The 23,444-nt window shown below is 40.0% G+C and overlaps 1 protein-coding gene across 1 annotated transcript in view; it reads left to right on the forward strand.

The window, feature by feature from the left end:
- The window catches only part of LOC122551251 (inositol polyphosphate 1-phosphatase-like), a 74,548-nt gene extending 59,803 nt beyond the window's left edge, over positions 1-14,745 (forward strand). The window contains exons 5-6 of the mRNA XM_043692863.2: positions 2,463-2,637; positions 10,404-14,745. Of these exons, the coding sequence (XP_043548798.1) occupies positions 2,463-2,637; positions 10,404-10,953 (725 nt within the window). The 3' untranslated portion in view covers positions 10,954-14,745. The remainder of the gene's footprint in view (positions 1-2,462; positions 2,638-10,403) is intronic.
- Positions 14,746-23,444: the final 8,699 nt, after the last annotated feature.

Here is a 23,444-nt window from a genome sequence, read left to right on the forward strand (position 1 = left end):
ATGTACAAAGGGACTTGTGTGTCCTCATCAATATGTTACAGAAGGTTAATATATAAATACAAAAAACTAATTGGAAGGCTAATAAAATGTTAGCCTTTACTGCAAGAGAATTGGAGTACAGGAGGAGTGAATTGATTTCAATTGTATAAAAGCTTGGGTAGACCATACCTGGAGTGCTGAATGCAGTTTTGGTCTCCATATCTCATGAAAGGCACTGTCATAGAGGGAGTGCAACAAAGGTTCACTAGATATTCCTGGGATGGCTGGACTATCCTCTGAAGAGAGATTTAGTAAACAGGGCCTGAATTGTCTTGAATTTAAAAGAATGAGCAGTGATCTCATTGATATCTATAAGATCCTTAACGGGATAGACAGGGTAGATGCAGCTAAGATGGGGCTAGTAAAAGGCATTGAAGTGTTCGATCAGCCATATTGAAAAGTATGGCAGGTTCAATGGGCCAAATGACCTACTCCTATTCCAATAGGTGAATGCAATTCTTCTGTTGCTGATGGCCCATAGCCACTCATTAATGCCCAGTTTTGAGTTTCTAGACATTAGCAGTCTGTCCCATTTAGCACAGTGGTAGTACAGCACAACAAGATTGAGGAAGTTGTCAATGTGACTGTATAGTGGTCATGCCTACTGATACTGATACATGCTCTCCATTAGACTATACCCAGGTATAGTCTAATTCCAGATTTTATTGAGTTCAAATTTCACCAGTTGCCCTGGTGGGATTCAAACCAATGTTATGAGCACACTAAAGCACGGGGCTCTGGTTTACTAGCCAATGTCATTACCACTACACTACCATCTTCCTCACTGATACCAATCTGAATCTAGTGTTGCGAAGTGAAAAGGAGCAACAGGAGGACGCAGCTTTCCATGCAGAGAACACATCTCTGTTCAATGCCATCTCCTTTGCTTGTTTTTCCTCCTCCTCTCTTGCCTCCTGCTCCTTCCCTGATGAACTGTTTCTTGGTAGGTTCTCAATGTCATCAACTTCTACACCTCTCTGGAGAGTCACAAAATAGAGAGCACACTATAACACCACAATGGTGACAGTCCTTGCTGAATGATATTGGAGGATACATCCAATTCAGGCACCAGAATTACATAATCAGAATCCTAATGGCCTGCTTGATTGTTGTCTTAGGGATGGCATGCCTGTTGTCAATCCCTGTTTCCTTTCTCATGCCCTGCTAATATCCAGGCTTTCACTTTTCCCGGTGAGAATGTTGCACCTCATCACCACTGGCCCCAGAAGTTGACAGTTATGCTGCACTGCTAACTGCAGGCTGCCTTTTAGATAGGAGGCCATCCTATTGTAATTGAGGGCCTTGTCTCCTGCTCAATTGCTCCCATGACAACTGTAAGGGTGATGATCCCATTTGATGCCCAAACACCATGTCCATGTCCATGCTACCTGCACATGACCAAACACACCTGGTCTCAAAGAGCTGAGTCTCCTTTGCCTCATTGACCGTCCTATGGGACAGGAGTGTTGCACTGAGGCAGCCTTGCGACCCTCTCCACTGTGTACCCACTTCTTATCAGTTGATCAGAAACTGTCCGCTTCTGAAGCCTGTACCATCCTTTAAAATAGTGTTCTGAGGAAGGTTCACCGCATCCGAAACGTTAACTCCTACTTCTCTTCACAGATGCCACCAGACCTGCAACTTCTGTTTTTGTTTCAATTACTACACCCTCCCTATCCAACAGGCCATTTATGACCTTTTCAACTGCTTTAATTGGCCTCAGTTGGACAGAGGCAAATGCTTCCTGTCCCACCACGCTGTTCTGCTGACCATTGCTGGCACCTGGATTGGTGATTGATCCAACCTGGGTATTTTCTGCCCACATCCTCTTGCACTCTGTTCCCATTTTAGAGTTCAGTGTCCTGAAAACCCAGTCCAGGGAAACAAAAAGCAAAATTCAAATAATCAAATGCAATGCATGCCTTTTTCGAACTTTGTTTTCAACCATCAGGGTTATATGTGGTTCTCTCAATCCTTCTTCAGCCTTCTTATGAAATGTATTATTCTCTTAAGTGATACAATACTACAGGGTTGCAATTAACGAATGGAAGTTAATCAACCTAGACCTTCAGGGAAAAGTGCATTATCTCCTGTTGCCTTTCTCTTCTGTCAAAAAGGAACTTTCCAGGTAGAGAATCATGATTATGAACCTTATGATTATGAATACTTGATCAAGAGTAAAGGGACATGGAAATTCACAGGAAGCATGAAATGAGAAAATGCCATTAAGTCCAAGTATTATCAACTCTGTCATCTTGCCAAAGTTCAGTGTGAATGCTACTAATAAAGAGTCAATTTTAAGAAACATACACTAATTGCTAAATATTGTATCTCATTTTTCGTATGCAGCAAGCATTCATTGTCAGTTTTATTTTCCAGTGTTTGTAACAACAGAGGAGATTTCTTGTTTCTTATCTCTTTAGACTCAACACTTCAATACATAAAAGGATATGCTGATGAAAAGCCTAAAGATGGAATTTACTCCAAAGGCCTCCAGTGTGTGACCATTCTGATTGGTGTATATAACCGAAGTTCTGGGCTCCCCATAATGGGGGTCATCAACCAGCCCTTTGTAACCCGTGATCCAGATAGTTTCAGGTAAAAAAAACACAGTAGATGGAATGTACAATTATGTGTAACAGCCTGGTATTAGCATTCTAGCATTCTAAACTAGTGGTAAAGTGTAGTGTAGCGTAAAGCTTTTAAAATCCTACTATTAAATGATGACAGAAAACATGAACAAACAAGTTTCTTCTTGTTTTCTGATTAATCAGAGACTCTGTTATTTTAAATTAATCTCAGTAGAAAACTGACATGAATAGATTGACTGCCATTAACATTAAATTAGGAGAGGATCTCTTGCCTGCTGAGGCCCGTTCAGACCTGAAGCTTGAAGCACAAGATATTTAACTTTGCTCTTCACCACTAAAACAATTTTGATCACATCGATCATCACCCTGTTTTCCTTGCTCTAGTTAAGTTGGGGATCATTTCAGAGAGGATGTTTTGGGAGAAATTTGAAGAGTAGTAATAATGATGAGTGGTCCAGCTAGAGTAGTTGAGATGGCATGGTGGCTCAGTGGTTAGCACTGCTGCCTCACAGCACTAGAGTCCCAGGTTCAATTCAGCCTTGGGCGACTGTCTGTGTGGAGTTTGTACATTCTCCCTGTGTCTGTATGGGTTTTCTCTGGTTTCCTCCCACAGTCTAAAGATGTGCAGGTCAGGTAAATTGGCCAGGCTAAATTGCCCATAGTGTTAGGTGCAATAGTCAGAGGGAAATGGGTCTGGGTGGGTTACTCTTCAGAGGGTTGGTGTAGACATTTTGGGCCAAAGGGCCTGTTTCCACACTGTAGGGAATCTAATCTAGTTGGGGAGAAGCTGTTCATGTTCTTAAAAGGAACAAGAACGAGAGAGCATAGATTTAAAGTGATGTGCAAAACAAGCAAGGGTAACGTGAAAAAGGTTTTCACACGGCAAGTAGTTCGGGTTTAGAATGTACTGCCTGGAGATGTGATGGAGGCAGGTTCAGTTGAGGTATTCAAGAGGGCATTGAATGATTATTTAGAAAGAAGTAGTGTGCAAGAAGGGGTAAAAGGCAGGAGATTTGCATGAGCAAAATGTGGCGAACAGCCTCCTTCTGCTCTGTAACAATTATATGATACTGTGAAAGGAAAACTCCATTGTTCGCTAAGAGCTCCTCTGGCCCCCTTGTTTCACCTTCTTTGCTCGTACTTCCAAAACCAACCAAGCATGAGGAGATGCGTTGTATCACAAAGGTTGAGACCATCAATTCTCAGCCATAACCAGCATCTGCTTTATCCCGATAAAACCCTCCAATTCCTTGCTCACACTAATCTTCTTCCTCTACCATACCAATACTTTTCTGCCATCTTTGCCTCTACTTGTCTAAGTCCTTCTCTTTGATGAAACTCAAATCCTGCTGCAATAATTCATTCCATAACCAACTTTTGACCTTTCAATTAGCTGAATGTTAAATTATGTCCTTTTGCCCTGTTCTCTTTCTCAAAGTCACCATTATGAATTAACTTCTCAAAAGTATGCCTTCTTACTCCAATGTTCTACGACATCCAGAGCACCATCAAAAAATAACTTCTCTTCCTACCCATGCAAAGTCGCCCCCAATGTTCCACAATGATACAATTCTTCCTTGCTCCTTTTCCATATTTATATGCTGACCTCTGTTTGCCAGAGTTCCTGTGCAAACTGATAGAACCCAGATTATATTCTTGCGAATTTTTCCAATTTCATGACCTCACTGGGCAGCCTGAATGGCACAAAGTCATGGAATTTCCCTAAATTTAAGAAATGGAAAACTAATCAATTTCTTGGATGCTTTTTTCGCCAACAGCCCCACCTCCATGCTCCATAAACTCAAGGGAACATAGAAACTAGGAGCAGGAGTAGGCCATTTGGCTCTTCGGGCCTGCTCCATCATTCAATATGATTGTGGCTGATCTCTTATCTTAATTCCATAATCCTGATTTTTCCTCATACCCCTTAATGCCTTTAAAATCTGAATATGTATTGATCTCTTTCTTGAATATATTCAGTGACTTGACCTCCACAGCATTCTGTGATGGAGAATTCCACAGGTTCATAGCCTTTTGAGTGAAGAAGATTTTCCTCATCTCAGTCCTAAATGGTCTTCCCCGTATCCTGAGACTGTATCCCTTGGTTTGAGACATCCTAACCAGCAAAATCATCCATTTTCCTTCCTGATTACTTGCTCCACCTGCCTGCCTACTTTCATTGACTGGTGCACAAGAACGCCCATATCCTTTTGTACACCCATATTTCCCAGTATATCACCATTTAAGTTATGCTTCTCATTTCTGTTTCTCATCCTAAAGTGTGTAACATCACATTTAGCCACACGTTACTGCATCTGCCATGTTTATTGCCCATTCAATCAACTTACTTAAATCCCCTTGAAGCATCTTTGCATCCTTCTCATCTCTTACAGTTCCACCCAGCTTTATGTTGTCAAAAAGCCTGGAAATATTACATTTGGTTCCTTCATCCAGGCCATTTACATATATCGTGAAAGCTGAGTCCAACCACTGATCCTTACTGTATCCCACTAGTCACTATTTGCCACTTGGAAAAATGACCGATTTATTCTGACTTTCTCTTTCCTGCCTGTCAACCAATTCTCTATCCATGCCAGTCTATTATCCCCAATCCCATGTGCACAGCCACCAACCTCTTATGAAGGACCTTATCAAAGGTCTTTTGAAAATCCAAATACTCTACATCCACTGGTTCTCCCTTATCTATTCTACTAGTTACATCCTCATAAAACCTCCAGTAGATTTGTTATGCATGATTTGTCTTTCATAAACCAAAACTAGCTTTTCCAATCCTGTCAATGATTTCCAAATGTTATCACATTTTTTAATAGACTCTAGCGTTTACCCACTACTGACGTTAGGCTAACTGGTCTGTAATTCTCTGTCTCTGCTCTCACTTCTTAAATAGTTGGATTACATCTGCCACCTTCCAATCTGTAGAAATTGTTCTGGAGTCAATACAAGTTTGGACAATGATCACCAATGTATCCTAATATTTCAAGGGCCACTTCCTTTGGTGCTTTGGGATTTAGGTTATCAGGCACTGGTGCTTTGTCAGCCTTTAACTCCCATTAATTTCCCCAGCACCATTTTTTTACTAAAACTGATTTCTTTCAGGTAGCCATAAGATGGGGAATTATACACGGTTAGCTTAAGATGGGGAAGGTGCTTGAGTCTATTATCAAGGAAGAAATTGTCCCTTCAGGCAGATGCAGCATAGGTTCATGAAGAGCAGGTCATGCTTAACAAATCTTTTGGAATTTTACGAAGACACTTCGAGCACGGTGGACAACAGGGACCCAGTGGATGTGGTGTACCTAGATTTCCAAAAGCCTTTCGACAGGGTGCTGCACTAGAAGCTGCTGCACAAGATAAGGATGCATGGCATTAATGGGAAAGTATTAGCATGGTTAGAGAATTGGTTGACTAACAGGAAGCAAAGAGTGGGGATAAATAAGTGCTATTCTGGCTGGCAATCAGTGGCTAGTCATGTGCCTCAGGGATTGGTGTTTCTGGGCAGCACGGTAGCACAGTGGTTAGCACTGCTACCTCACAGCACCAGAGACCCGGGTTCAATTCCCACCTCAGGCAACTGTCTGTGTGGAGTTTGCACATTCTCCCTGTGTCTGTGTGGGTTTCCTCCGGGTGCTCCAGTTTTATCCCACAGTCCAAAAATGTGCAGGTTAGGTGAATTGGCCATGCTAAATTGCCCGTGGTGTTCAGTGTAGGGGAATGGGACTGGGTGGGTTGCTCTTCGGAGAGTCATTGTGGACTTGTTGGGCCGAAGGGCCTGTTTCCACACTGTAAGTAATCTAAAAAAAAACGCAATTATACACAATTTATATCGATAATTTGGAGTTTGGGACCCCGTGTAGAGTGTCAAAGTTTGCAGATGACACTAAGGTAGGTGGCAGAGCAAAATGTGCAGAGGACTGTGAAACTTTGCAGAGGAACATTGGTACATTTATTGAGTGGGCAAAGATCTGGGAGATGAAATACAATGTTAGTAAATGTGAAGTCATACATTTTGGTAGGAAAAACAATAGAAAGAAGTATTACTTGAATGGTAAAACGTTGCAGCATGCTGCTATGCAGAGGGACTTGGGTGTCCTTGTGCATGAATCACAGAAGGTTGGTGTGCAGGTCCCACAAGTAATTAAGAAGGCAAATGGAATTTTGTCCTTCATTGCTAAAGGGGTTGAGTTTAAATGCAGAAGGTAGTATTGCAGGTGTACAAGGTACTGGTGAGGCCACACCTGGTGTACTGTGTGAAGGTTTAGTCTCCTTAGTTGAGAAAGGACATATTGGCACTGGAGGGGGTGCAGAAGCGGTTCACTACATTAATTCTGGAGTTGAGGGGATTGGCTTATGAGGAGACACTGAGTAGATTGGGATTATATTCATTGGAATTCAGGAGAATGAGGGAGGATCTTATAGAAACATATAAAATAATGAAGGAAATAGATAGGGTAGAAGTGGAGAGGATATTTCCACTGGCAGGTGAAGCTAGGACAAAAGGGCATAGCTTCAAGATTAGAGGGAGCAGATTTAGGACTGAATTGAGAAGGAATTTCTTCACTCAGAGGGATGTTCTTCTATGGAATTCCTTGCCCAGGGAAGCAGTTGAAGCCACTTCAGTAAATGATTTTAAAGCAAAGGTACATACCTTTTTGAATAATAAAGGAATTATTATATGGTGAGAGCACAGGTAAGTGGATCTGAGTCCACAAAAAGATCAGCCATCATCATCTTGATTGGCAGAGCAGGCTCGAAGTGCCGGACGGCCTATTCCTGCACCTAGTTCTTATGTTCTCATCTTCTTTCAAGTCCACTCTCCCACTAGACCCTTTGTTCCTCAACTCCTAACTTGTCCACAATCCCATTTTATCTGTTTGCACTAAGTTATATTCTCCCACTACTTCCCACCTCATCATCACTAAACCTGTTAAATTTTAAGATTCTTATCCTTATCCACATATTATTCCCACCTCGTTCTATTCTGATGCCTCTTCATCAACTTTATATCTTCTTTTCCCCTTCCAGTACCCTGATTCTAGTCTGTATGCATCTGCTCTTCCCTTTTTAGATTAGATCACCTTAGATTAGATTCCCTACAGTGTGGAAACAGGCCCTTTGGCCCAACAAGTCCACACTGACCCTCCGAAGAGAAACCCACCCAGACCCATTTCCCTCTGACTAAAGCACCTAACACTATGGGCAATTTAGCATGGCCGATTCACCTGACCTGCACATCTTTGGACTGTGGGAGGAAACCGGAGCACCCGGAGGAAACCCACGCAGACACGGGGAGAATGTACAAACTCCTCTCCACCATTCATTGGAGAACCTTTCAGTGACTCAGCCCTATACTTTACAATGTCCTTAAATTCTTTCTTCTGTTTCCTTCTCTGTCTTTAAAGCTTCCTTATGTTAGCTTCACTTGAAATAGACAAAAAAAGTTAAAAATAGGCAAATGGAGACATTTTGCAATATTCAGAAGCTGTGTGGCAGAGAGAATGAAATTAAATTTTCACAAGGAGTATCGAGCACAATTGGAAATGTTTGCTGCTCGAGAGAAGTATGTGACAGGCATAAATCCAAAATTCAACACGTAATGCCAACCTGTTTTGCGAAACCGAGGACTGTAGATGGAGCTCTTGTAAAATAAGTTAATTTCATCTGGTGCATAATCCAACATTATACATGAACTGAGCAGTCAAAATAACAGTGGCATCTCTATCAGGAATTGTTAAGTGCTGCAGTTTGTATTTTTAGCAAGCTAGGCATCTGACTCCATTGCTGTCCCTAAATGTTAAGCTCTATAAGAAGTGCAATTAGATGTAATCACTGCACATGCTTAGTCTACACTCCTATGTATACACCCTCTCTTTGTCCTGTGTGCACCTTACGTTACTCGTAACAGATACAAGTTTGTTTTCGAACCCAGTGGTAAAACCAATGCTACCATTTAGTAGAGTGCTTTATTTTTCAGTAGGAAGTATAACATATTTTAAATTTTCTTGATTCCCCTCCCCCTCCCTCCAAGGAATCTAACCACTTGAGTTGAATTGTAGAGGACTGCTGTTTGGATTCTTGTCAATGCTATTGCGCAATGACAATACTATTTTAGCACATGAAATTTGTCAAATATTTAAACTCTGACTCTCCCTTTCTTCACTTCTTATTCAAAATCCAGGAAATTAATAAAATATTTATTAAATGGCAGTGGACAAATGAGACAGGAGTCAACTTTCCATTTCAGAATGACATAGAATGATTAGATAGTTCTTATCAAAGCAGAGTGAGGTTTGATGGCACGTAATGTGGTCCAGGCAGGCTCTGTTAAACCTACTAGAATATTGGAAACTGGAGCCTCTCAGGTCTGTCCACTATCAAACAAGATAATGGCTGATCTTCTACTTAAACTCCACCTTCCAGCACTAGCCTAAAAATCTCTGAATCTCTGAAATAAAAAAACAGGAAATGCTCAGTTGGTCTGGTGCCATCTGTGTGGAGAGAAACAAGAGTAAAGATTTCAGGTCTGTGACCTGAGCAGAACTAGGATTTAACTTAAGGCTTGACACGGCCTTAAAAAATGTTTTCATGGTTTGTAAATCAAAACCGCAAGGCCACAGTTCTGGAGTAAGGGGGTCTTCCATTTTGACATGAAATGTAGAGAGACATCTTCATTTGGGAAGGTTGTGAATCTCTGGAATTCTTGAGAAAGGGAACCTATGGGTGTTTGGTGGGTATGGGGTTCAGTTCAGTTCAGAGACTAATAGACTCAAGACAATGCAGATGTTGGAAATCTGAAATGTAAACAGAAACTGCTGGAAATACTTGGCATCTCAGACCACATCTAGAGAAACAAATAGTTTTGGTTTTCCTCGCTCCTCTTTTAAGGCCGTCCTTAAGACCCGTGTTTCTTTGTTCACATTCATTCTGATCTCCTTGATGCCGTGTATCATTTCTTACATGGCGTTTCTGTGAGGTAACCAAGAATATTGGGCCAGCTTAAAAGTGTTACATAAATGCTAGATGTTATTGTTGTAAGCAATGACACTCTACTGTACTAATGGTCAACCTTTGTTTGGCAAATATCAAATGATGATGCAATTTTTGTGAAATTATTTCATTAAAAGTTGTTACGAAATCAATACCGCATGTTGTCATAGTGGAAACATTGCATGTCTCATCTCTTTCCCCACATAAAAATTGACATGTCATATAGTATCGCAGAATTATTTTGGTGCAAAAGGAAACCATTTGACCCATTGTGCCTGCACCAACTCTATTATCTAGTGCCAATCTTTTCCCTGTAGCTCTGCACAACATTAGTGTCCAAATAACCATCCAATTCTCTCTTGAATACCACAATTGAACCTCCTTCTGCCACATTTCCAGGTAGTGCATTCCAGACACTAACAACTCACTGTGTGAAAAAGTCTTTTTCACACATCACCCTTGCTTCATTTGCATTGAAATACTTCTGTAAAATTAATAGTAATAATCTATGTAGTCACAAACACAAATGTAAAAAAAATTGAAAACAACTGCTTCCTCTAATAATTTTGGACTTCCAATTTTGTTAGATAAGGGTGATGAAGAATACAGAACTAAGGAGGGAAGCTGAATTAAGATACAGATCAGTCATGATCGAATTGAATGGGTGAACAGGCTCAAAAGTTATGCTTTCCTCCTATTATATACTTTTTCTACATAATTGGGTCCAAGTAACCAATCTTCATTTAATATTATTGCTTTTCTTCTCAGATGGAGAGGACAGTATTTCTGGGGGCTTTCTTATAAAGGCATCAACATATGTTCACTGCAAAATCAAGATGTAAATGCTACTTCTCAATCAACTGATGATCAGTGTGAAGATTCAAGGCGGAGTGAAGACCTGCAATCTGGCAACGATAATTTGTCAGCTGTCATTAGTACAAGTGAAAACGAAGCTATCAAGACAGCATTGTCCATGTTGCGGTTGTACTATGCAGCTGGTGCTGGCTATAAAAGCCTGTGTGCTGTGCAAGGCTTTGTCAGTGTCTATCTTTTGTCTGAGGACACCACTTTCAAATGGGACTGCTGTGCACCTCATGCTATACTGAGGTCTTTGGGAGGAGGTATGGTAGACTTTAGAGAATGCTTGAAAAGAATAAAAGCAGGTAATTTGGATGAACGTCCGGAGTTAATCTATAATACACCAGTGAATGGTGCCACTGGTGTAGACAGATGGGCCAATAAAGGGGGCTTAGTAGCCTACAGGTGTCCCAAGGATTTGGACACCATTATGAACATCGTTTCTAAAGTAAACCTCTGATCATAATTGTTTTTAAATTTTCTTCCCATTTAAAAGGGCAGCTAATAATATGATAAAATGTATTACAAATATAATACAGGTTTGGACTTCACATGTTTTGGTTAGCAATATAACAAAACCAAAGGAAGTCTCGTATTTTACGGTCAAATTCACAGAACAAACTTCAAAGGGAGAATATATAATGCTTGTTTAAATAAGAATTATGATCACTAGCATGGAGACAAAACTCGAAGATTGCAAGATGATAGATTTAATTACCTTACAGCCACTAACACTATAAATATAAATAGATATATGTTTTATCACAGCATTTCCCAAACGTCTTCCTAGTGTGACCATATTTTAATGCCTCAGATATTGTGTTACCCCAGAGTGAAAATGTATGGGCTTTGAGACTTGTTGCGGGGGAGATTTCAGCTGTTGATCAGCCGTGGGCGAAGTAAATTGAGTGTGGGCAGAGTTGATGCAAAGCCAGCCGTTCCACAAGAAATGCAACACCTACTATTTCACAAGCTTGTTCTCTTCAGCAAACCAGGCCGTGAGAGAGCAGTCCATTAACCCATGGCCACCAAGAACAAAAAAAAGCGAAGATTTAAAGGGCCGGACATTCTGAGTCCCATTGCAGGCATTACTCGTGACCTCAAAATCTTGTGTCACGACCTCACTGGGGTTACCACCCACAGTCTGCAAGGTCCTGTATCATGATTATATGAATTTGATTAAATTCAGACGCAGGCATAAATTTAACTGTGGCATGACATTTTCAGTGGCAGAAAGGGAAGTGGGCACCATTCCGTTCTCGCTTTTTCCTCTTCCCTGCACAGTTGCAACTATAATTGATAGAACTGCAAGGGTCACACTTGCGATCATACAACTGGGGAAGTTAAGTCCACTGCAGCAGCAGATGGGCTATAAAAGAGCCACCTGGACAAGCAGGGAGACAGCTCATTAGAGCCATAACTTTCCTGCCCAACTATAATTCACTTTATTTACATTGGCATCATTGTTATTTGTGGAGAATAGCTTACTCAGAGAACTATATGTACTAGCACATCTCATGGTTGGCACACATTGGTTACGGTGCAATTAGGAACATTTCATTCTTGTTGAAGAGATAATGATGTGCTTTATTGTACCCGTGTCCTGTTTTGAATTCTCCAGTTTCAGCTGGCTCTCCCTTCAATGCACTGTAAGGAATATTGCCTGAGATCACTTTCAGTAGAGGTATTTGACACGTTCTTGATTAATTCAATGCCCTATAAGATCTCTGCCAGCCAACAACTAGAGATAGACCATGTGGACAGTGTTGACATCCCCCTTTTAAGCCTCTTATTTTCTTATTTTGACTGATTGTTTCACCCACCCCACCACAACCAAAATGCCAGACCCTTCTCTTGTCCATTTCCCCCATTCCTCCAGACACTTGATTCCAGTCTCCTTCCTACCGACTCACTCTCGCCATTCCAAGTCTCCACACAAGCTCCCACTTTCTCCTTCTTCTCCCTTATGATGCAGAGTTCAACAAGTAAAATCACTGACCTCAGAATCACTGCACAAGGCTGACTCTTGTGTATAAATAAATATGAACCAGATGCTCAGAGATTTTCATGCAATGCTGAGGTTAACTTAAAGGTAATAATTGAACATAGTTTTCTGCTATTGAGTATTAATGGAACACAATTTTATTACAAGTATGAACCTGCCACAGGCTGGTATGAGGCTCAGAATGCCACAACCAAACAGCTGGCTTCTGACTTAATCCCTACACCTCAGTCCACCACCAGGAAATTGAAATTTCAGCTTCTACATAATTCAGTCACCTTACCCATCACATTTTCTGCTCTTGCAAGTTTCATGAAATTTCCCCTACTGGATGTAGAAACTTAGCAGTGTAGCAGACTAGACTATTTCACGACTTAACGTAAAATCTATATTGCCAATATTTGGGTTCCAAAGTCACACTTAGATTGGTGAGCTCATTATAGACTACATAGATGCATAAACTACATCAGTTCATTCCAAATTTTAAAAGTACAAATTAAGTAGATTAATTAAAGTTTGCAAACATCCATCCAAATTAAAAGCTGTCTGAATCAGATCCTACCTTATTTCCGGTCTGGAATATCTTGACACGTGGATTAAGGTGTTCCCCATAAATCTGTGTGTTGTGCTATAAATATGTTGTGCTTCTGACTGGAATCATATTATACTTTAATCAATTTATGCATTTCAAGTTCACTTTAATGTAAGCTCAAAATATTTAAGTTACTTGTAATGAATTTATATTGGTGTTATGGCACTTAATCAGTACCTTGGGACTTGAACCAACCCTTTCAGCCCAAAGGTAAGGACAGTACCACTGTGCCAATGGATCTCAAATATAATATAATAAAGCTTGGATTTATATGGAATCTGACCATTTTAAAATAGTTCAAGGCAACTGACCTGAAGAATTATCTTTTGAAATGCAGTCACTACTTTGTAGGCAATTACCACCTTGGGGCAGCACTCAAACTGGGAAGGTTGAAACATGCTTCCTACAGGTGAGCAGCAATTGGGAGTCAGAGGTCTGGCTGACATAGTTTTGTCCCTCTTTAGTTTTGAAATTCTGCCCAGATATAGGATTCCTATATCTGGCTTGACAGAGATTAGCCAACTCAGATCTGAGTTGAATCTGGGATCATCTTGTTCTATGTACTCAGTGCTACACAATTAAAGGAATTATTTTAATTATTATTTACACTTGTACCTCAAGATATTGAAGTAATACCTTGTGGAGATTATATAGTAGTGTTGGGACAACCTTAAGATTGAAACTTTAATCTCACTTTTGGCTTCCAAGTTATGATACAATGGTTACTATTTTATGACTTCATCTTTTTCTCTTGGAAAATAGCATTAACCTGTAGAAGGGGTTCAAGCTGATCCACCGTCCAACCACAGTCTAATTATCTATATACCAGTCATTAGATTGACCCTTTATGGCAAGACATTTTTATAAGCTCTCATAACTGATGTGATGAATGGGTTCCACCTATGTGCTTCAGGCACCAGCATTCCCCCTGGATATTAAACCAGTGTTCAGATCCAGAGTTTAGATCTCCATGTGTCAAAACTGTCTAGAAATCTCAGACTCAGAAGTGGGAACTCTAATACTAAACAAAAGGCTTACTCATATTAAATGCTGTGTATTCAGCCAATACGACTGAATCAATTCAATTAAATCAACAATTATTAATTGGTGCTATTAATGTAGTGCAACCAATTGAAGGGACCATATTTTCCACTATACTGTCAATTCACTAATCTGACTGTTCACCAAATCTCCAAAAGGACTTTAACATTCATAAATAAATAGTTAAGGAACTATATCTCGGTTACCAAAAGAGATAATGTTGGAAAATCTCAGCAGGTCTGGCAGCATCTGTAAGGAGAAAAAAGAGCTGATGTTTCGAGTCTAACTGACCCTTTGTCAAAGCAGTAGTTTGCTTATATCTTGGTTATATTCTTGAGTTGACAGTTCTTATGCTTTCATGTTGTAAAGTAAGCTCATATTTATGGTGTATAGAAAAACTGCAATCATTACTGAATGTGAATGCTGTTTTACTGAATATTGTGGGCCAAAGGATAAAGAAAAACTTATAAATTGTTTGCAGTACCTTAAATGAGCTTTTTTGCTCAGAGCATACATTCATGTATAATGATATATTAAATAGTGCTGTAACCAATATTGATGTGCAATATATGTATAAAATACCATTGGACTATGTAAATAAATTTTTACTGAGCGTCCATGAGAAAAGGTGAATTGTTGCTTACATACTTAAATCAAGGATGCAGAAGGCAGTACATTCTCTGCACCATCTCCTGTGTGCTTATTCCTAGATATTATAGACATGTGATTATTTAGAGACTTCCTCAGAACTAAAACTTACGTACTTTACACTGAACCTATTCTGTGCATTGTTTATTCATTAATTTTGCCAATTCTTCTCCTTTCTATGGTAGTTCCTCCCAAGCAGACTTTCCCCTTGTCGATCTGAATTTGAACCAACTTTACCTGACATACAAGGGTGTACATTTCTTGAAAATTCTCCATATTGTAAAAAGAAACTAAAAGATTGGCTGTGTTTAGGATTTGCTATTAGGATCATCTACTACTCAAAATAAGGTCCATTCAATTCATTATGACCACAGACTGATCTTGAGGCCTTCTGTGATAAGACTTTTAAAGCATTTTACATATTTTGAGACTGGATTAACTTCAGCAAGTTTGTTTTTGTTACATATAGCCAGAGTCTGAAAAGCTAGTTGTACTCCCATTGTGAAGACCTGTACTGATTCCTAAGGGGGAGGTTTTATTGCTGGTCAGCACATGGGTTTGGGTGCGGGATGGGGTTGGTTGTGGAATGGGGTTAATTCTTGGAGAAATGACAACACAAGCATGTTGGGAAGCTGTCTCAAATCTGCCAGGTGCTGTAGTTAACTTCAGCACGTTAGGTTGTATGCAAGTACTCCCTCAGGAGAAGCAGGTTACTTTTAATCATTCACGGGCTGTGTGCATCAATGGCTAGATCAGCATTTATTGCCAATCCGTAAAAACATAATTAAAATCAACTTTAGGGGATTTCTGATTTACGAATGTCTGATTTATCAATGCTTGTACTTACGAATGTGAGCCCTAACATGGTTGTAATTTTAAAGACCTGACATACAATCATTTTCCATTCTTACAAACAGCTACTTTTCATTGACCTGTATCATTTCGGATTTGCATGCAAATTGACTTCTGGATGAACTCCATAATGGAACCCGGGGACTGCCTGTTCATTGAGAGAAAGTGAGGACTGCAGATGCCGGAGAGTCAGAGTTGAAAAGAGTGGCTGCTTGAAAAACACAGCAGGTCAGACAGAATGTCGACTCTCCTGCTCCTTGGATGTTGCCTGACCTGCTGTGCTTTTCCAGCACCACACTTTTGGACAATGCCTGTTTATTGATGGGGGCCTGAAATTAAAATAAGACCGACCAGGGAAGGACAGCAGATTTCCTTCCCTAAAGGGCATTCGTGAAGTTTTGGGTCTTGGCGACAATGGTTAAATTAAACCAGATTTTTAATTGAATTCAAATTTCACCATCTGTCGATCTCTCCAGAACATGTGGTCCTAGATTACTAGCCCATTGACATTGCCACTATATGGCTGTCTCCCTAAAAGCAATGTGTTAATAACTCAATTACAGTGATACTAACATAGCTTTTCCATCTTAACTGTGCAAAACTGATCCATGGGTTTCCAACCCTTCTAGAATTTGCTGCTGAAAACAAGGCAAGGTTACAGCAGCAATTGTGGACATAAAGGTATGACAGGGAAATATGTCAATAACTGCTGAAAATTCACAATTTTTTTTTGCTTGTTTGTGGGAAAAGCTTTGTTCACAGTAATTGTACTGATTCTGGAGGTTGCCCACAATTCACAAGGTACCATCTACACTTTACAGCTTTGAACATTTTATTCTATAATTTGGAGTTCTGATTTATCAGATCAGCGGGTGTCTGTTATGCTCTGTAACTTTGGACCTCAGATGAGGCCAGGATGATCGACACCAGTGACACCCTGCTACACTTAGAATTACAACTTTGTAAAATCAGGCGCAAACAAAATGGAGCAGTTCACAGGAGGTTATCTCTTTAACACAAGGGTTAGAGTTAAAAGATACGATTCCTTAATGTCTCAGAGCAGCAGTACATGAGGAGGCCCAGTGTCTTGGGTCAGGTGGTGGCAAACATTGCAGCTCTCTTGAAAGGCAGATGCAGCTAGTAGACCTAGCCATTGAACATTGACATCAAGATCTTTGTCTTCCATGGCTTCATCAGAGATGTTTGCACAATCTTGAAGTTTGTGGTCCCAAAATGCATAAAGTGGTTGATTCATGGTTTATTCACCAAGTAGATGCAAATATATACAATTCTATTGCAATGCTTCAAGTCAGAATTGTTTGTGGCCCTGACTTTGGCTGGCTTTCTGTAGTTCAGAGTAGTGTCAACTGCACACATGGCAGTTAAGGCACTCATAGGTCACCCTGGAGCATTCATCAACCAGATCGCTATTCCATTGTGTCAACATGCAGGAAGTATGAAGTAAAAAAAGTTATGCAGGTGTGTAGAAGATTTTTGAACCAATGCTTTGATGCCTTAATCCTGCAGCAGTGCACTTTCCCTGATTTCTTCAATCCTCGAAAAAAACATACTGAATGACTGCTCAGAAACAAGGGATATTAACTTTAAATGTGTTTGATAACCTTAACGAGGAACCCAAGCAATTAGGCTGGCAAGTATCAGCCAACTAGATATTTCACTGAACAAGCTACCATCATAAAATAAGCACTACCGTAGTTAAGCGGTAGTGTGGGAAAAAAGAAAAAAAAATGTTTTTTAAAATAAACAGGAGTATCTGAGGAAAAAGAAACAAGCTACCATCAGACTTAAGATTTTTATATTTAATATTGGTAAGGAAGGGGCATATAGATCTTGCTAAGCAATGGGATGAATAGGTTTTTAGAAATAGATAGTAATACGAAATTATGAACAAGAGTAGCCCTTCAAACTTGCTTTGCCATTCAGTTTGATTGTGGCTGATCTTAATTCTTAACCTCAACTCTACATTCCTGCACATTCCAAATAATCTTTCACCCCTTGGTAATCAAAACTCTGTCTACCTCTGTCTTAAAAATATTTAAAGATTCTGCATCCACTCCTTTTGAGTAAAGGAATACCAAAGCCTACAACCCTCCAAGAGAATTGTTTTCCCTCATCGCTGCCTGAAATGGATGACCCTTATTTTTAAACTATAATTCATATTTCGAGATTCTTCCACACGAGGAAATAACTTTCCACAGTTCCCTCAGGATCTTATATGTTTCAATTAAGTCACCAGTGACTGTTTAGCCTGTCCTCATAATGCAATCCACTCATTCAAGTATTTGTCTACAGAAACTTCTTTAAACTGCTTCCACATTAACTTCCTTCTGTAAGTACAGTGATCTATACACAGTACTCCAGATGCTGTATGTCCTGTATAACTAAAGCATAACCTTCTTACTCTAACATTCAATTCACCTTGCAATAAAACATCGGTCTATTAGCTTTCCGAATTACTTGCAGACTAGCCTCCTGAAATTCATGGAGGAGAAAACTCAAATCTCTCTTCATCTCAGAGCAACCTTTCACCATTTCGATGATATGCTTTTTTTTATTCTTTCTGCCAAATTGTGCCAATTACACACTTATCCACATTGACAAATTTTGTTCACTTACTTAACCTATCCATATCCCTTTGTAGACTCCTGAAGAAGGGCTTATGCCCGAAACGTCGATTCTCCTGTTCCCTGGATGCTGCTTGACCTGCTGCGCTTTTCCAGCAACACATTTTCAGCTCTAGACTCCTAGTATCCTCTTCACAACTCACTTTCCTTTGTGTCATCAGTAAATGTAGTGAACATACCTTCAGTCCCTTCATCTAAATCACTTATGTAAATTGTAAGGAATTGAAGCTCCAGCCCAGACACCTGCACACCACTCATTCCATCCTGTCAGCCTGAAAAGGACCAATTTATTTCAACTCACTACCTCCTGTTTAGATTAGATTACTTAGTGTGTGGAAATAGGCCCTTCGGCCCAACAAGTCTACCAACCCAGACCCATTCCCCTACATTTACCTCTTCACCTAACACTACGGGCAATTTAGCATGGCCAATTCACCTAACCTGCACATCTTTGGACTGTGGGAGGAAACCAGAGCTCCCAGAGGAATCCCATGCAGACATGGGGAGAACGTGCAAACTGCACACAGTTGCCTGAGGTGAGAATTGAACCCGGGTCTCTGGCGCTGTGAGGCAGCAGTGCTAACCACTGTGCCACCGAACTGCCCCCGATTGGCAATCCAAACTTCTATCCATGGAAATATGTTACCGCCAACACCATGAGCTTTCACTTTCTGCAGTAAACTCTGCTGTGGCATCTTATTAACCATCTTCTGGAAATTTAAATGGAACACATCCACTGGTTCCTCTTTATCACCCTTCATCAAAGAACTTCAATAGCTGAGTTAAATATGATATCAGACCATAAGAAATGGGAACTGGAATAGGCCATTCAACCCCTTGAACCTCCTCCCCCATTCAATAAGATCATGACTGATCCAACATTCCTCACTTCCAGTTTCTTACCCTTTTTCTTTTGCCCTTGATTCCTGTGTCCTTTTGACATAACCACGTGAGCTCTACCTGACTATCTTGAACTTATTGACATGGCCTGTGTTGTCTGTATTCATCTTACAGACGTCTGGAAAAAGTGAACAGTAACTACATAGAGCACACTCCACACTTTCTGAATGGCTCTTAATATTGAATTCCTAAAGATCCCTTTAATACACTCAATACCTTTATTGGAGCACTTAAGGAGGCCACTTTAATCGGTATCTCTCACGTAATACTTAATGCTTTACTGGAGCACTTAAGTAGAGCACTTTACAAAAGCACATGCAAAACTTTACGGAACATTTTTTGATCGACATTAAATATTAGCCACTCACAACTAAACTGGCCAGGCTCTACCACAAGGAAGCTTCTGTCTACACTCAGGTCCCTAACCTGAGCTTCCACTTCCTCCTTGCAATGGTTGGCCTCCAGCTCACTTGGAGCTTGCTAAAGTGAGCTCCAAGAGTCCCACTTTTTCTATGGGTTTGCTCCAGTTTTTCCAGATATTCCATGACCATGTGACTCAATGTGCCCCTGGTCATTCATAGAGCCACTGCTTGTTGTTTGTTTTCCTCAGCTGTCTTTATGTGTTTTATCAGGCTGACCCATTACATTATAGCCACTGTGGCTCCATAGTTCTCAGCAGGAATGGCATATGCCTGTTCCTATTTCTTATGATCTTGTGGTTAAATATTTCCCTTACAATGGGACACCTTCCCAGATGCCCTTTTGGGATCTCTGCTATGATTAATCAGGTTTCAATGGAACAATGTCCCTCCTTTTCAATGATGCCTCTTGATACCAACAGTGTCTGGCTAAATAATGAGCCCTCTCCTGGCATTGATCATCTAAACAGCAGATTGCCACCACAGTTCTAAGGTGAGGGCCAGTCACAGAGAAACATATCCAGACTTGAGTTAGCCATTCACCATTGTCCATATTTCTTCAACTTTTTAACTCTTAACCATATGGCTACACTTGTTATGTCTTTAAAAAACAGCTTCTAACATTTCCCCTATGACAGATGTTAACCAAACCGCCCTGTTGTTTCCTGCTCTCTGTCTCCCTCTCTATTTGAATAAAGGAGTTACATGAGCTATTTTCCAAACTCAAGGAGCTTTACCCAAATCTAAGGAGCTTTGGTGAATTAAAACCAGTGCATCAACTCTCTCTCTAGCTACTTCTTTTAAGACTCTAGGATGAAATCCATCACAACCTGGGTACTTTTCAACTCATAGTTCCAACAATTTACTCAGTTCTATTTCCCCGATAATTCTAATTTTCTTGAGACTCTCCCTTCTCAATTCATGACTTATAGCTATTGGTGCCCACTTTCTCACTCTCATGGTATTTTATCTGGTGCCTGCATACTCCCTCTCTCTTGCAGTATGTTATCAGGTGTCTGTTCTGTCCCTGTTGTAGCAGTTGATCTCATTCTTGTTCTTTCTGTCCATTTCTCAGTGTATTTTATTTGGTGTTTGTGCTCCTTCTGTCCCTTGCAGTGTTTTATCTTGTGTTTGCTCTCTCTTGCAGAGTACTGTTTGCTCTTTCTCCTGTCTCACAGAGTTTTATGTGGTGGCCATGCTTTCATTGTGTTCCATCTAGTGTCCTCTCTCTCTCTTTCCCTCTGTCTCTCACACAGTGTTTTATCTGCTCACTCTCTCTTGTGTGGTGCTTTATCCAGTGTCCATGCTCTTGTTTTCTCTCTTGTGATGTATCATCTAGTGTCTGCTATCTGTCTCTATTGTAATATTTTATCCTCTGTCTCCAGTCTCTCTCTGTTTCCATTCAGCTGTTGTACTGAATGCTGTCAGAGTTTCCAGATCAATTTTTCCTCTAATATTTTCCAGAAATGTGTGACTTTTCTTATGCATTATTTTCAAGGTAATAGGTGTATATGCTCCACCTGTAGAAATAACAAACATAGTTCCCCACTGTGACCTATATGTGACTCCAGATCCTCAACAATATACAAAAAATAGAAATTGCTGGAAAAGCTCAGCAGGTCTGGCAGCATCTGTAAAGAGAAATCAGAGTTAACATTTTGGGTTTGGTGACCCTTCCTCAAAACAGTCCTGAGGAAGGGTCACTGGACCTGAAGTGTTAACTCTGCCTGTGGGGGATACATTCCAAGACCTACCGTGGAAGCCCAAAACCGCAGATATTAGCAAACACATTCATTTAAATGGGAAACTTACTTCCCCGGCAGCCCCTTAGTCCCTGGTTCTGGAATGTTCCATGTAACATGTTCGGGTTGTGGCAAGCCACGGGTTACTGAAACCCCGGAAACAGTCATCGCCCTGTAATGCCATGCCAGTGTCATTTGTAACTTATCATGTGCTGTCTCATTAATTATTGCATAGTTTTTTTTGCATAAGCCATTGCTGAATGGACCTTCTGCAGCAGCATGCATTGCTGTAATATTTAAGCTCTCACGCATGTCTTAACATATGTTATTCATAAGTTGATCTCCATTAAGAATTTTCATTGATGATCCCAGGCTTATGCTGACCAACTGGTTCATTACAGTCCATCTGTCCTTATTGTTTATTACCATGGAAATGTTAAACCTGGTCACTATATGTACAAAATGGAATAAATAATAATTCTGAAATTGTCTCATCCTTTCAAACACATGGCTATTACTTCATCATAATTCAGGTTTAAAGGAACACTTACTCCCAGGTATAGCAGTGTTTTATGAAACTTAATACATACATCACATGTTATTGTAATATGATTTGTTCTACAGGGGATGCATATTCGTCATCCACAGTTCCTGCTTCTTTTAATTATAGCTTTAATTTTTGTGAGGAGTAATGAGCACATTTTATGTGCAATTTCCACACATTCCTTTACTTAATAGTGAGGCTCCTATCTGCAGAGATCAATAACACTTCTTGGATCTCTTGTTGAGAAACTTCAGATTCCCTCAAAAGAATTTTATAGTGTCCAAATACTGCATTTTGTAAGTTTACCTTTTTACTGAATATAATTTTTTATATCATTCTTCATTTCCAAAAAACATTTTTTTAATCAAAGACTTTGTGATAATGTGTGTCTCTCTGGTTGACATCAGTACTTGTGAATTGATACAACCCTGCAATTTTACTGCAGAGAACCACTCCTTTTAAAATGGTAATGAATTAAATCTTTGAAACAAAAGCAGGTAGAGCTTTCATATTCTTTGAACAATTTTTGTCTGTTTTGTCTAGGATTTCAAAAACTGTTCAGCCAATCAATGCCATACAAAGTTGAGGTATGTCCATTATGTCGGCTGGCACAATTGAATGTATCAGCAATTAAGATACTCATATACTGACTCTCTGGCCCACTAACATAATGTTTTATTCCTGTTCCTCGTCATCGTACTTACCTTCAGAACCAATGTTTCATAAGTTGTTTCAAGTTCTACGATCCTTATCCTTGGGCAATTCCTGAGAGAGTGATATTTAGAGTCACATTGGAAACTTCTGTTAACTATTTTCCATGGTTTTCTGGGATTCATTTGTTGTTAGCTATCAACCCAATTCTGCATTTTCTCTTAATTCTTAAAAACTTATTAAAGGTCCTCTTAAAATCACCTGCAGCAAAGATCTCTTTGACTTTGAGAGTCAGGGTGTTCCATTCTCTGTGTTATCGAAGAACTCCCAACATAGACTGTGAAAATAGCTGGAAACAATTGTCTTCCAAAAATTCTTTGTAGGGCAGCAACAGATTGTTCGAAAAGAGAGTCATTACCAGCAAATTGAACACCCTTCTAAATTCAAAGTTTCTCTATGGATGACATTTCTGTACAATCTAATAGGTTAAGCATCAGCACAGATTTCAGGTATATTCCTCCTTGCACTGTTTGTCCATCATCTTAAATTTATCAGCTGTTGACCACACCTTATTGGCTTCTAACGAGTCATCATTTTTGTAAACTCTGTCCATAAATTGAATTAGGATCTCCAATCCATCCTTGGTATGTAAAGGTGTTATATCCGGTTCTGAACACACTTTATTTACAATTTTACTACTTCCTGGTAAGCATAAAGCCATATTGTTTCTTTCTGGTTAAAGAAGTCACCTGAGTCCACATATCTGTCTCATTCTTCCTCTGCTCATATGGCCTCAATTCCAAAAACACTATAGACAATCATACTTTGTGATCCTATTGCATGATTACAGGATCCACTATCTATTGCTGCCTTGGATCCATCAACTACTGACAGATTGTTTCTCCTGGCTGAGCC

Source organism: Chiloscyllium plagiosum, unplaced genomic scaffold, assembly GCF_037043375.1.
Source record: "Chiloscyllium plagiosum isolate Xiang-an unplaced genomic scaffold, Cpla_swu_hap1 HiC_scaffold_7, whole genome shotgun sequence".
Taxonomy (NCBI): domain Eukaryota; kingdom Metazoa; phylum Chordata; class Chondrichthyes; order Orectolobiformes; family Hemiscylliidae; genus Chiloscyllium; species Chiloscyllium plagiosum.